Source organism: Scomber japonicus, chromosome 19 (genome assembly GCF_027409825.1).
Source record: "Scomber japonicus isolate fScoJap1 chromosome 19, fScoJap1.pri, whole genome shotgun sequence".
In the NCBI taxonomy this organism is placed as follows: Eukaryota; Metazoa; Chordata; class Actinopteri; order Scombriformes; family Scombridae; genus Scomber; species Scomber japonicus.
This window is the reverse complement of record NC_070596.1, coordinates 25,707,845-25,720,573: the sequence shown is the minus strand read 5'-3', so window position 1 is coordinate 25,720,573 and position 12,729 is coordinate 25,707,845. Positions and strand designations below refer to the sequence as shown.

The 12,729-nt window shown below is 40.5% G+C and overlaps 1 protein-coding gene across 1 annotated transcript in view; it reads left to right on the top strand.

Moving 5' to 3' along the window:
- Positions 1 to 6,507, top strand: part of zswim6 (zinc finger, SWIM-type containing 6) — a 61,761-nt gene extending 55,254 nt beyond the window's left edge. Inside the window, 5 exon segments of the mRNA XM_053339512.1 lie at positions 151 to 155; positions 1,574 to 1,737; positions 2,684 to 2,702; positions 2,705 to 2,764; positions 5,645 to 6,507. Of these exon segments, the coding sequence (XP_053195487.1) occupies positions 151 to 155; positions 1,574 to 1,737; positions 2,684 to 2,702; positions 2,705 to 2,764; positions 5,645 to 6,507 (1,111 nt within the window).
- The last annotated feature ends 6,222 nt before the right edge of the window (positions 6,508 to 12,729 follow it).

Below are 12,729 nucleotides of genomic sequence, written 5' to 3'. Positions count from 1 at the left end.
CTTGCTTCCTTCCTTGCTTCCTTCCTTCCTTCTTTCCTTCCTCCCTCCTTTCCTTCCTTCCTTGACTCAAGGACAACAGGAGGGTTAAACAAGAACAGGTTGAACCAAAGTCATAGTCATATTTACAAAAAACTTGATTTTTTTGGCCAGCCCTAGTAAACTGCCACCGTCAGATCCCTTTTAATCACATAATTAACAATCAGCTTCATTTGTCAGTATATTTACTCTCATCAGTACTTTGACTCCAGTTTCCAGAGCGGCTCTCAGTGTCCTCACAACAATGTTCAGATAGATACGAGAGGATTTTAACACAGTTCAGCCACAACAAGAACAATGAAGCCCAACAATGACGTACAAACATATCACTCATATGTGCTAGTTAGTCAAATATATGTGAAATGAAGCGTCACGTTATCAGCAGACCGTATCAGTTACAATCCAATCACTGCCAGTCTCACAACAAGGCGGCTCCTTTAAATATGACTATGACGGATGGAGGAAGGAAGGAAGGAAGGAAAGGAGGGAGGGAGGGAGGAGGGAAGGAAGGAAGGAAGGACAGAAGGAAGGGAGGAAGAAGGAAGGAAAGGAGGGAGGGAGGAAGAAGGAAGGAAGGGAGGAAAGGGAGGAAAGAGAGGAAGGAAAGAAGGAGGGAGGGAGGGAGGAAGGAAGGAAGGAAGAAGGAAGAGTCAAATGTCAAGTGAAAGTTTAAGAAGGGAAACGCTTATAATAACAGATAATTTGAATTTTCATAAACCAAACAAAACGCTTCTCATTGTAATAACATATAAACACATGTACTGACTTATCTCATTAAAACAAACTTCTCTTGTTCTAACTTTGATAAGTGGACGTGTTGTTATTACTCGAAGCTTCCAGATGATAATAAATATGACGTGTGTGATTATTGTGTCTGGATTTGGTGTCAGAGATTATTAACGAGCCGCTGACTGTGAATGAAAAGATGAGCCAACTCAACCAGAGCATGAAATATAAAACCCTCATTAACCCTCCTGGTGTCCTCTAGTCAAGGAAGGGAGGGAGGAAGAAGGAAGGGAAGGAAGGAAAGGAGGGAGGGAGGAGGAAATGAAGGGAGGAGAAAGGAAGGAAGGGAGGAAGAAGGAAGGAAAGGAGGGAGGGAGGGAAGAAGGAAGGAAGGAAAGGAGGGAGGGAAGGAAGGAAGGAAGGGAGGAAGAAGGAAGGAAAGGAAGAAGGGAAGGAAAGGAGGGAGGGAGGAGGGAAGGAAGGAAGGAAAGGAGGGAGGGAAGGAGAAGGAAGGAAGGGAGGAAGAAGGAAGGAAAGGAGGATGGAGGGAAGAGAGGAAGAAGGAAGGAAGGTAGGAAGGAAGGAAAGGAAGGAAGGTAGGAAGGAAGGAAGGAAAGGAGGAAGGAAGGAAGGAAGGAAGGAAAGGAGGAAGGAAGGAAGGAAGGAAGGAAAGGGGGGGGTTCTTATATTATTAAATAAGGAGGTAAAGAGGTGTTTAAATGACTCCTAGGTAAATGAATATCAGTCAAACTAGGTTATAAAGAGAATAAGTACTGGACACTAACTTCACCTCTCTGTTCTTTTTCATCAGGTGACGCTCGTAAACTAGAAATAGTGTTAGAGTCCATCCAGAAGAACATCCACTCCTCATCTCATATCTTCAAACTGGCCCAGGATGCCTTCAAAATCGCCACTCTAATGGACAGTCTGCTGGACATCACACTGCTCAAAGTCTCCCTGGAGCTGGGCCTTCAGGTGACTAACACACACACACACCACACACACACACACACACACACACACACACACACACACACATACACACACACACAGGCGACTTCTGGGGACATTACATAGACTTACATTCATTTCTCAGACATCAACATCTGACCCAAAAAATCAGCATTTTACTAACTGAAGTCATGGTTTTTGTCCTGAATTGTACAAGCAGTCCTGAATTAACTGGTGTTAAGTCAGAAATTTGTCCCCAAAAGTAGGCTTATGACAAACATATGTTTATATATGACCACTTAACTGGGATAATTTGTCCAATTAGGGACAAACACACTGATTTTCAGGTCAGTGGTTAAGGTTAGAGTTAGGAGAAGTCTCCAGGGAATGAATGTAAGTCTATGTAATGTCCCCAAAAGTGACCTAAGACAACAAGAGTTTGTTATAAGGCTACTTTCGGGGACAAATTTCAGACTTAAGACCACTTAATTCAGGACAAAAGCCATGACTTCAGTTAATAAAATGATTATTTTCGGGTCAGTGGTTAAGGTTAGAGTTAGGATAAGTGTCCGAGAAATTAATGTAAATCTATGTAATGTCCCCAAAAGTGACTTAAGACAATTTATGTTGTCTTAAGACAAACTATCCCAATTAACTGGTCTTAAGTCTGAAATGTGTCCCCAAAACTAGCCTTATGACAAACACTTGTTGTCTTATGTCACTTTTGGGGACATTACATAGACTTACATTCATTTCACGGAGACTTCTCCTAACTCTAACCTTAACCACTGACCCAAAATAAGTGTTTTTACCAAATGGGTGATGGGGCTTTTGTCCCTAACTAACCCAATTAACTGGTCTTCAATCTGAAATGTGTCCCCACAACGTTATGATAGACACACACAAAGAAACACACTCCACATGGTGCAAACTTTAAAACTAATTGTATTAAACTAATTGTCTCTTCCAGGTGATGAGAATGACTCTGTCTACCTAAACTGGCGGAGAAGAGAGATGGTGCGATGGTTGGTCACGTGTGCCACAGAAGTTGGTGAGTTTTTTTTTGTTTTTCCCTCCTTAGTTACTGTTGCTATGCTTGTTGAGGTTTATGCATGCTTCCATATTTATTCTTGACTATTGTTTTTTTTAATTGAGTTTCTGCGCATGTTATTCTTTTAATATGGTAAAGTAAAGTTTATTAATGGTATTATATATTATTATTATTATTATATTTGCAAAGTCCTCTTAACCTTCTGAGTGAAAGGACTCACCAACATGCCTCTGATTTTTCATACTGAAGTAAAGAAAAGCAGCATTTCATTTCTAGTCTGAAAATAACAAACATCACCAGCAGATTTTTATCAAATGTTAAATATGTAGTTAACTACCTCTAACTCTGTAACCAGGCTGAAAACGTCTCGCTTGCTTATTTGTTCCTCGAGACCTTAAAATTGGATTTCGGAAAGCTTTGAGTGGAAGGGAAGGAGGGGGAGAGGAGATGACTGGCAGGGTAGTGATTATGGAGGATTGTGGCCTGTGGGCTGACTAAGTGGGCCTTATGTTTGGACGGGAATACTGGAGCCCAGTGGCCGTTTTTTTTTTTTTTTTCCTGAAGTGGACAGGAAGCTGAGTCCAGAGGGACGGAGCTCTGACGAGGTCGGGGGGGCGGAGGGGGGGAACCTCTCCTCCTCCTCCTCCTCCTCCTCCCAGATTATTTCTTGTGAATGCAGAGGGAATGACAAGGAGTCCCTGTTTCTGTGAGCACAGCGTTGAATTGATTCATTGAGAAGTTGGCAGTCAGTGATGTAGAGAGAGGCCAGGCCTTATAATGTCAGAGAATTTGAAACAGAATAGTTCAATTAGAAAGTAAAACAGCCATTGTGAGACTCTGCTAAAATACAAATATGCTGTTTTGGACGTTTGCTTTAGTTGGTTACTGGAAATAAAGGTTTTTATGAGTCAGACTAAAGGATTCTCATTTTATTGGAGTCTAAAAGGAATATTTTAGTATCACCAGCATTAAATAATATATATATATATATTTTTAAATTAAATATACTTCATGATTTCAGCGTTTTAACCCTTACATACAAATTTGACCCATTTTGACCCATTGAAAGCAACACAAGCACCTGAATAACATCCTTTAAGCCTCCTCAAGTCAAGGAAGGAAGGGAGAAAGAAGGAAGGAAGGAAAGGAGGGAGGGAGGGAGGGAGGAGAAGGAAGGAAGGAAAGGAAAGGATGGAGGAAGGAAGGAGGGAAGGAATGAAGGATAGAGTGAGGAAAGTCAAAAGGAAGGGAAGAAGGAAGGAAGGAGGGAGGAAGGAAAAGAGGGAGGAAGGAAGGAAAGGAGGGAGGAAGAAGGAAGGAAGGAGGCAGGGAATGAGGTAAGGAAGGAAGGAAAGGATGGAGGAAGGAAGGAGGGAAGGAAGGAAGGAGGGAAGGAATGAAGGATAGAGTGAGGAAAGTCAAAAGGAAGGGAAGAAGGAAGGAATGAGGGAGGAAGGAAAAGAGGGAGAAGGAAAGGAGGGAGGAAGAAGGAAGGAAAGGAGGGAGGAAGGAGGGAGGAATGAGGTAAGGAAGGAAGGGTGGGAAGGAAAGAAGGATAGAGGGAGGAAAGACAAAAGGGAGGGAAGAAGAATGGAAGGGAGGACGGAGGAAGGAAAGGAGGGAGGAAGGAATGAGGTAAGGAAGGAAGGAAGGAAGGAGGGAAGGAAAGAAGGATAGAGGGAGGAAAGACAGGGACTATTTTTAGCAGCGTATTAATACATATTTTGGTGCTGTTGTGAGTATTTCTGTATGTGTGTGTGTGTGGAGGATTGAGTCAATGTAAACTACATTGTGTGTGTGTGTGTGTGTGTGTGTGTGTGTGTGTGTGTGTGTGTGTGTGTATGTGTGTGTGTGTGTGTGTGTGTGTGTGTGTGTGTGTGTGTGTGTGTGTGTGTGTATGTGTGTGTGTGTGTGTGTGTGTGTGTGTGTGTGTCTATAGTAATGAAGGAAGATGTCACCCAGAGCAGCGTTGTGGCTCATTGACGTGTTTTTAATAGTTTTTGGACAACAACAACAACAGAGCTCTACGGCACAGAGGAATATAAGACATATCACACACACACACACACACACACACACACACACACACACATACACCATACTTGTTATTAGGATCTTGTTGTTTTGATTGTATTCGCTGTAGCCACACTGGGATTAATAAGATACTCTATCTTTGTTGTTTTGGTTGAGATTTGTTGACACTAAAGAGAAATATAGAATATCATCAGACTTATTTCCTTAAAGATTCAACTTTCATCAGGGTGTATATATATATGTAATCCACTTCTGGTTCCGCTTTTGCTTTTGGAGTATTTTTGCTTTTCAAGGTTCAAAATTCACGTTTCAACGATGTTTATTGTAATTTCAGCTATTTAGATACATGAAAGAGAATAAAATACAGGACTAAAAAATAAAAAATTGAAGAAGGAAGGAAGAAAGAAAGGAAGGAAGGGAGGAAGAAAGGAGGGAAGGAAGGGAGGAAGGAAGGGAGGAAGGAAGGAAGGAAAGGGAGAAAGGAAGGTAGGAGGGAAGGAGGGAGAAAGAAGAAGAGGAATGGAGGAAGAAGGAAGGAAAGGAGGGAGGAAAGAAGGAAGGAAGGAAGGAAGGAAGGAAGGTAGGAGGAAGGGAGGGAGGGAGGGAGGGAGAAAGGAGAAGAGGAATGGAAATGGAAATTTGACTAAACCACATGGACACAAAAAATATCATTGACTCTTATAATAAAATACCAAATTATACCTAAAGTGAAAAAGAAGAGGACCTAATATTGAGCCCTGGGGAACACCAAAAATGAACTTCAGATCTTTAACATATATCTTCTTCTTCTTCCTCTCTCTCTCTCTCTCTCTCTCTCTCTCTCTCTCTCTCTCTCTCTCTCTGTAGGTGTGTTCGCGTTGGACAGCATCATGCAGAGCTGGTTCACCCTCTTCTCTCCCACCGAAGCCACCAGCGTCGTGGCCAGCACCGTCATGTCCAACAGCACCATCGTCCGCCTGCACCTGGACTGCCACCAGCAGGAGAACCTGGCCAACTCCGCCCGCACCCTGGCCCTGCAGTGCGCCATGAAGGACCCCCAGAACTGCGCCCTATCGGCTCTGACGCTCTGCGAGAAGGACCACATTGCCTTCGAGACAGCCTATCAGATTGTACTGGACGCGGCCGCCACGGGAATGAACTACACACAGCTGTTTACAATAGCGCGCTACATGGAGCACCGCGGTTACCCCATGAGGGCGTACAAGCTAGCGACGTTAGCCATGACTCACCTGAACCTCAGCTACAACCAAGACACGCACCCGGCCATCAACGATGTCCTGTGGGCGTGCGCTCTCAGCCACTCGCTGGGGAAAAACGAACTAGCGGCCGTCATCCCCCTAGTGGTGAAAAGCGTGAAGTGCGCCACCGTGTTGTCGGACATTTTGCGGCGGTGCACGCTAACGACGCCGGGGATGGTGGCGCTGCACAGTCGCAGGAACTCTGGGAAGCTAATGTCTCTGGATAAGGCTCCACTCAGGCAGCTACTGGACGCCACGATCGGGGCTTACATCAACACGACGCACTCGCGGCTGACGCACATCAGCCCGCGCCACTACAGCGAGTTCATCGAGTTCCTCAGCAAAGCCAGAGAGACGTTTCTGATGGCACACGACGGACACATCCAGTTCACGCAGTTCATAGACAACCTGAAACAGATTTACAAGGGCAAAAAGAAACTCATGATGCTCGTTCGAGAGAGATTTGGTTGAAAGAGGAACAACGACAAAAAAAAAAAAAAAAAAAAGACCAAATGGCCCCTTTTTACTTGAGTCTCCTGTTTTATTTTTTATTTTATCCTTTCTAACTTGAAGTGAAAATCATACTAAAATAACATTCATGCAAATCTTATTCCTATGATTTGGGACTGCTGGGTTTAAAATGTGTTGAAGCTGAACACGTTTTCCTTGAAGGCAAATAATTAGAAATGAAAGACTGTGATGTGGAGAAAGAAAAAAAAAAGTGACTGTGTTTGTTTTTTTGTGGACGATATCTGACACGCACACGTTTTTAATCGACACAGCCCAACATGATAGAAATTTGATATGAATATTTAGGGTACATTTTCTCCTACAAATGACTGTAAACCTTCATAAAAAAGCAACACCTATTGATTGATTGATGTGTATAAAGAAAACCATTAAGTTTGCAAAAAAGGAGAAAGACAGACATAAAGAGAGAGAGAGAAAGAAAGAGAGAGACGTAAATTAGTGGAAGTTTGTGTGCGTGTTTCCCCCTTTATAAATATATATATATGTATGTATGAAAGTGAGAGAATAAGAGTTTTACACTGAGTATATACTGTATTGTCCAGTGGCAAAATGTCCACCTTGCACTCCTCCGACTTCCCTCAGCTAACATTCAACAGCCTCAAAGAGAAGACGAAACGGCTTTAAACCAAATGGAGCAACTCCATCTGAAGTGACAAGTACCTCTTTTTAAGGATCCAGCTTTACTCTTCCTCCTCCCTCCTCCTTTTCCTCCCTCCTCTTCCTCGCTCAGCTACTCGAATTTAAAGGAAAAGAAAAAAACAAAAAACCTTCACTGGGTCGATTTATTTAGTTTCCGCCATCTTCAAGCTTGATTGTTCTGGCTTTTTTTTTTTTTTTTGCAGTGTGCTTATTTTACACACACATTTGTCACAGATACACAAAAACAAACTGTCATAGTGCTTTTTTTTTGCTCTTGTGGAAACTTGGCATACATTCTCAGGGATTTCTCTAAAAAAAAAAAGAAAACAATACAAAAAAGCAGACAAAAAAAGACTTTAAAAAAAGAAAGAAAGAAAGTAAGACAGAAAGATAGAAAGAAAGAAAGAGAACAAAAGCATTTTATTGTCCTGTTGTATATATATGAAAGTATATGTCTGAATATTTGAGAAAAACAAAATGTATATGTTAACTAATTTATGACAGAATATTCTATGTAAGGCACAATACTTGAAGCTGCAGTACTTTTTTTTTTGGGGGGGGGGGTGTTGAAGAAGAAAGAAAGAAAAAAACATATCAGAAGGACTTCAAAAGAAAAAGAAAAAAAAAGTGCGGACATATAATGAACTGCAGAAACAGAAACTGGCCAAGTGGAAGAAGACATTGCAAAAAGTTAAAAAAAAGTGTGTGTGTGTGTGTGTAAACCCCCCCCCCCCCCCCAACCCAAACACACAGGATTAAGGATTGTATTGCAGAGTCCAGTCGGCCATCTTGAAAATCTGTTCACAAAAACTAAATCTCTGTTTTTCGTTTGTGGGTTTTTCTTTTCCTCCTCCTCTGCCGACATCCCCCCCCCCCCCCCCCCCCCCCCCGACTTTGTGCAGGACAGAAAGTTGCTCTATATACTGTAGTTCTTGACTGTTCCACTTTTTCTTTCTTTTTTTTTTTTACGCTTCTTATGTCATGATTTTCCTCCTCTTCAATTGTTATTTAATTTTTTTTATTTTAATTTTATTTCTCTCTTTCTAGAATTCCTCACACAAGAACAGCCTTCTTTCTTGCCTTGTCTTAATGCTTTAAAATAACCAAATGGGAGTTCTAACTTACCAAACTTTTTGCATAAGCCAACCAACGTTTCGGTTACAACCTTTTTTTTTTTTTTTTTTAATTTGTAGCTCAACCAGCTCTGTATTCTTGTGCTTTAAAGAGAAAAAAAAGCTTCATTTCATCCGTTTTCCAGTGTTGTTGCCCCCCCCCCCCCCCCCCGCCCCTCATTAGAAGTCTGTTGTTTAGAAAAAAAAACCTTTTTTTATTTATTACGTTAGGTTAAATGATTGTACAACCATGTCAACATGCTCATGAAGTTGAAACTAAGATTTGATACACTGATCGATTTATTTATGTAACTAAAAATCACTGTTTTATAAACTTGTTAATGAATCAACATTTTGTTTTGATTAAATTAGTTTTTTGAGAGGATGAAGTCTACGTGTTCTTTATTATTTATTAACTCCTTATAATAAAGTTTAGGTGTGACGCAGGAAGTTCATAGTGGTTTGACATAATTATCTTAATTAATCACATCTAGTGTTGCATTTCAGTGTAATTCATATGTAAATTTACCACATCTGATTTAGATTATATACAATTTTTATTGATATATTTTTACTAATTTGAAGTTAAACAGGTTTTTAAACACCCATTGCTGAAAATTATTAGGGATGCTCGATATTTACTTTTCTGCTGATATCCGATATTCCCCAATTCTTAATTTACGATACCGATATATGCCTGATTTTATTGTGATGCCCCACTGGATGCATGAATGCAACATGGGTTTCCAAATGTAAACACTGTCTCCAATACTATCCAGCTACAGCCCCGGAGCAGAAGCCCCTGACGTGACAAAAGCCCCTGGCATGACGGAAGTGACGTAGAATACTAGAAATTACTTTTTTTGTGAGGATACGCGAGTACCTTGCTGCAGTAAAGATCATAGACACATATAAGTAAATAAAGGTTAAACAAATGAGGGACAATTCATAGACGATATGTTAAGCAATTTTAATTTGAAAAAAGAGGCCACTTCCGTCACGTCGTTTCTTATATACAGTCTATGGTCAGGGGCTTCTGCTCCGGGGCTGCAGCTGGATGCTACTCACTGTCTGTGCAAAATAAGAGAACAACTTCAACTTAAGTTATGGAGAAAAGTGCCAATATAGCGCTGCCATATTTATTATGCTGCTGGAGGGGATCATCCCGTCTACAGTTAGCCAGTTAGCTGACTTAGCAGATGAGTTAGCCGCCGAGCTAGCAACCGAGTTGGCCGCGGTCGGGCATCATAGGTCCCCTGCTGGAGGCGGGACCTTAACAGAAAGTCCTCTCACTCGGTCCTCTCAGCTGTTGTGTCTCTAGCAGAGTAGCACGGTAGCACCCAGATAGAACCATAGGATAGGACCGTGGATAGGACCCACCGGACTCCGACAGTGACGTCACAGAGGACACTAGCCGAAAACATAACAGAGAAAAGGAAAACGAGCAGGTAAACCTCGTTTCTGGTTTGTGTGTTCGTGTTTTTTACAGTCTATGGTTCGTGTATATGGCGGCGGACGCTATGAACTTGTTAGCCACTGTTAGCAACGGTTAGCAACCCACGAGTCTAGCATGTTGTTGTTGTTTACGTCATCAAGCGCGCTCCGGTAAACATCCCATGCTGCGTTCAAGCAGGCTCGGAAATACTGAAGCCTACAGAACAAACATCGGTTATAAAAACCCTATATCGATACTTCCCGATATTACATTTTTAAGTGAATATCGGCCGATAATATCAGACATCCCTAAAAATTATACATAGATACATATATATATTTAAGAATCAAGTATTTCTGCCTTCTGGAAAGACATGAAATGAAAGGAAAATGTAAATATCCACATCTCAGACCTCATGGAGCGTATAAATATAAAAAGTTGAGATGGTTTTGAAGGGCTGGGTGAAATAAATAAAATCAACATAATACAATTTTTTAAATCAAATACCTTGATATGAATATTGTGACAAAATTGTAGGGATGGCTATTGGTGCTTTCACAAAATATTATTATTATATGATCAATAAGAATAAGTAATGTAATAGGTGAGTAAAAGGCAAATAATAGAAAAGCTAAAACAGTTTTGGTATGTTATATACTGTATATAGTCTCATATCACAATATCAATATAAAGTAGATTGTCACAGTACATTATCCAGCCCTGTCAAACCATAATATATCCATTAAATACAGCATTTATTAGGAAGGACATAAGATTCTCTGATCCTCTGATGGTTGAATCTATATAAGATAAAAGATAGATAAACCTTATTGATCCCACATGAGGAAATTGAAGAGTCACAGCAGCAGAAGAACAAATGCATGGTAAAGAAAAGTACCTTAACAAAATCACTGAAGTTGTTAATTTTCACCTTATAGGAACCATGAATGTCAAGAGGAAATGATATGTCTTATCAGCTTAGTAGAAGAAGAGATATTTTACTGAATAAGTGAAACAAATGGACATTCTGGAGGCGCTAGAGGAAACATCAGAGGATCCACAAATGTCTTATAATTTTATCTGTAGATACATTTAATATGTGTAGCAGAATTTCATGGTTATCCATTCAATAGTTATTTGACTCTAAACTGCAAATGTCAACCTCATGATGCTGCAATGAAAATGAAAGTGGATCACAAAAATAATGAATTACATAGCAATCAATCTTATAGTTGTTAAGATGTTACTTAACCCTCCTGTTGTCCTCGAGTCAAGGAAGGAAGGAAGGAAGGGAGGACGAAAGAAGGAAAGGAGGAAGGAAGGAGGGACGGAAGGAAGGAATGATGGGAGGGAGGAAGGAAAGATGGAAGGAAGGAATGATGGAAGGAAGGAAGGGTGAAGGGAGGAAGAAAGAAGGAAAGGAGGAAGGAAGGAAAGACGCAAAGACGGAAGGATGGAAAGAAGGAAGGAAGGAAAGATGGAAGGAAGAAGGAAGAAAGGAAGGGAAGGACGGAGGAATGGAAAGAAGGAAGGCAGGAAGGTAGGGGGGAGGAAAGGAAAGAAGGAACAGTCAGAACAGACGGGGTCAATTTGACCCGGGAGGACGACACAAGGGTTAATTCACCATTACAGACCATTACAAGGTGTTTAAATGGGATGAGAGTGTATCCATGTTTAACCTTCATATAAATGCTCCTTATGTTTCAGTAACTGTAAAAGCCTCTCATCTATTGATCCAGATTGATCCCAAAAAAAGAAGGAAAGAACATTTGAGTCAATTCAGCAAACCTGAAGGAAAGAAACTGACACATGTGAGAGGAAGAGTTTTTATTTATTTATGTGTGAAAGAGGAGACTTCACTGAGGATGAATGGATTATTTGGATCTTAACTTGTTCTTAGAGTTAAGCTTAAATTCTCAACATCAAACTGCCAGTTTATCCGTCCTCTAATCTATCAGCTTGTTTCAAGACTTCATCATTTAGTTTACGGATTAAACCGAGGGAAAGGAAAGTTTCTTGTGCTTGTATTTATTCTCATGCTGGCTGATTTCAGTCTGACATTTGTTAACTCAGGAGGGACGAGGACTGTCCCCTGTTGTCCAAGTCTCATCGTGGAAATGTCTTTTTTTTTTTCAATACGTTACGTTTTAGTTTAAATGCACTTTAAGGTTTTTGTTGTTTTTTATGAGTTTCTTCAACTTCAATCGCAAGTGAAGTGAACATCAAAGTGTTGCATCTTTAATTGTGTTTATGGAGAGAGGGAGAGAGAGAGGGAGAGGGGGAGGTAGGGAGGGAGGTAGGGAGGGAGGTAGGTAGAGAGAGAGAGATAGATAGATAGATAGATAGTCTTCAAATGTCCTAAAAATATGCAGTTTACTATCAAATAAGAGAAAGAAAAGAGGCTCGAGACAATGAACATGTGGAGGTTTGCAAGAAGAAAGATAGTTATTGATCATCAAACTGGTTGCCGATTAATTTTCTGTCGATCGACTTGACGATTAATTGTTTCAACTGTTTGGATTTCATTTAAATATCATTTAAATCACATCCTAAATTATGTCATTATAATCTTTCTTTCTCTTTATTCCTTCTAGATTACTGCATACATATTTTTAACTCTCTAAAAACAAGACAGTCGCACAGCAGCTCTGAGCTAAATGAGCTAAATGCTAACATCCTGATTGATAGGTATATACCAAGGACACTGAATAAAACATACAACATTAAATCAAATAAAACATAGAACATATAATAGAATAAATAATGCATATTGCACATCATAAAGTAAGGTGCAGGTGTGTAGCAGCATGAGTGGATGACATTGTCCTTAGCTCTTTATCTTATCTAAAATGCAAATTGCTTGAGGTAAAAAAAAAAAAAACAACTGTCTCTGAATCTGGAGGTACACAATGCAGGATTTGCCAGTTGGTAAAGTTTGCCCCTCCTACCGGTTCGACCAGAGAGAGAGAGAGAGAG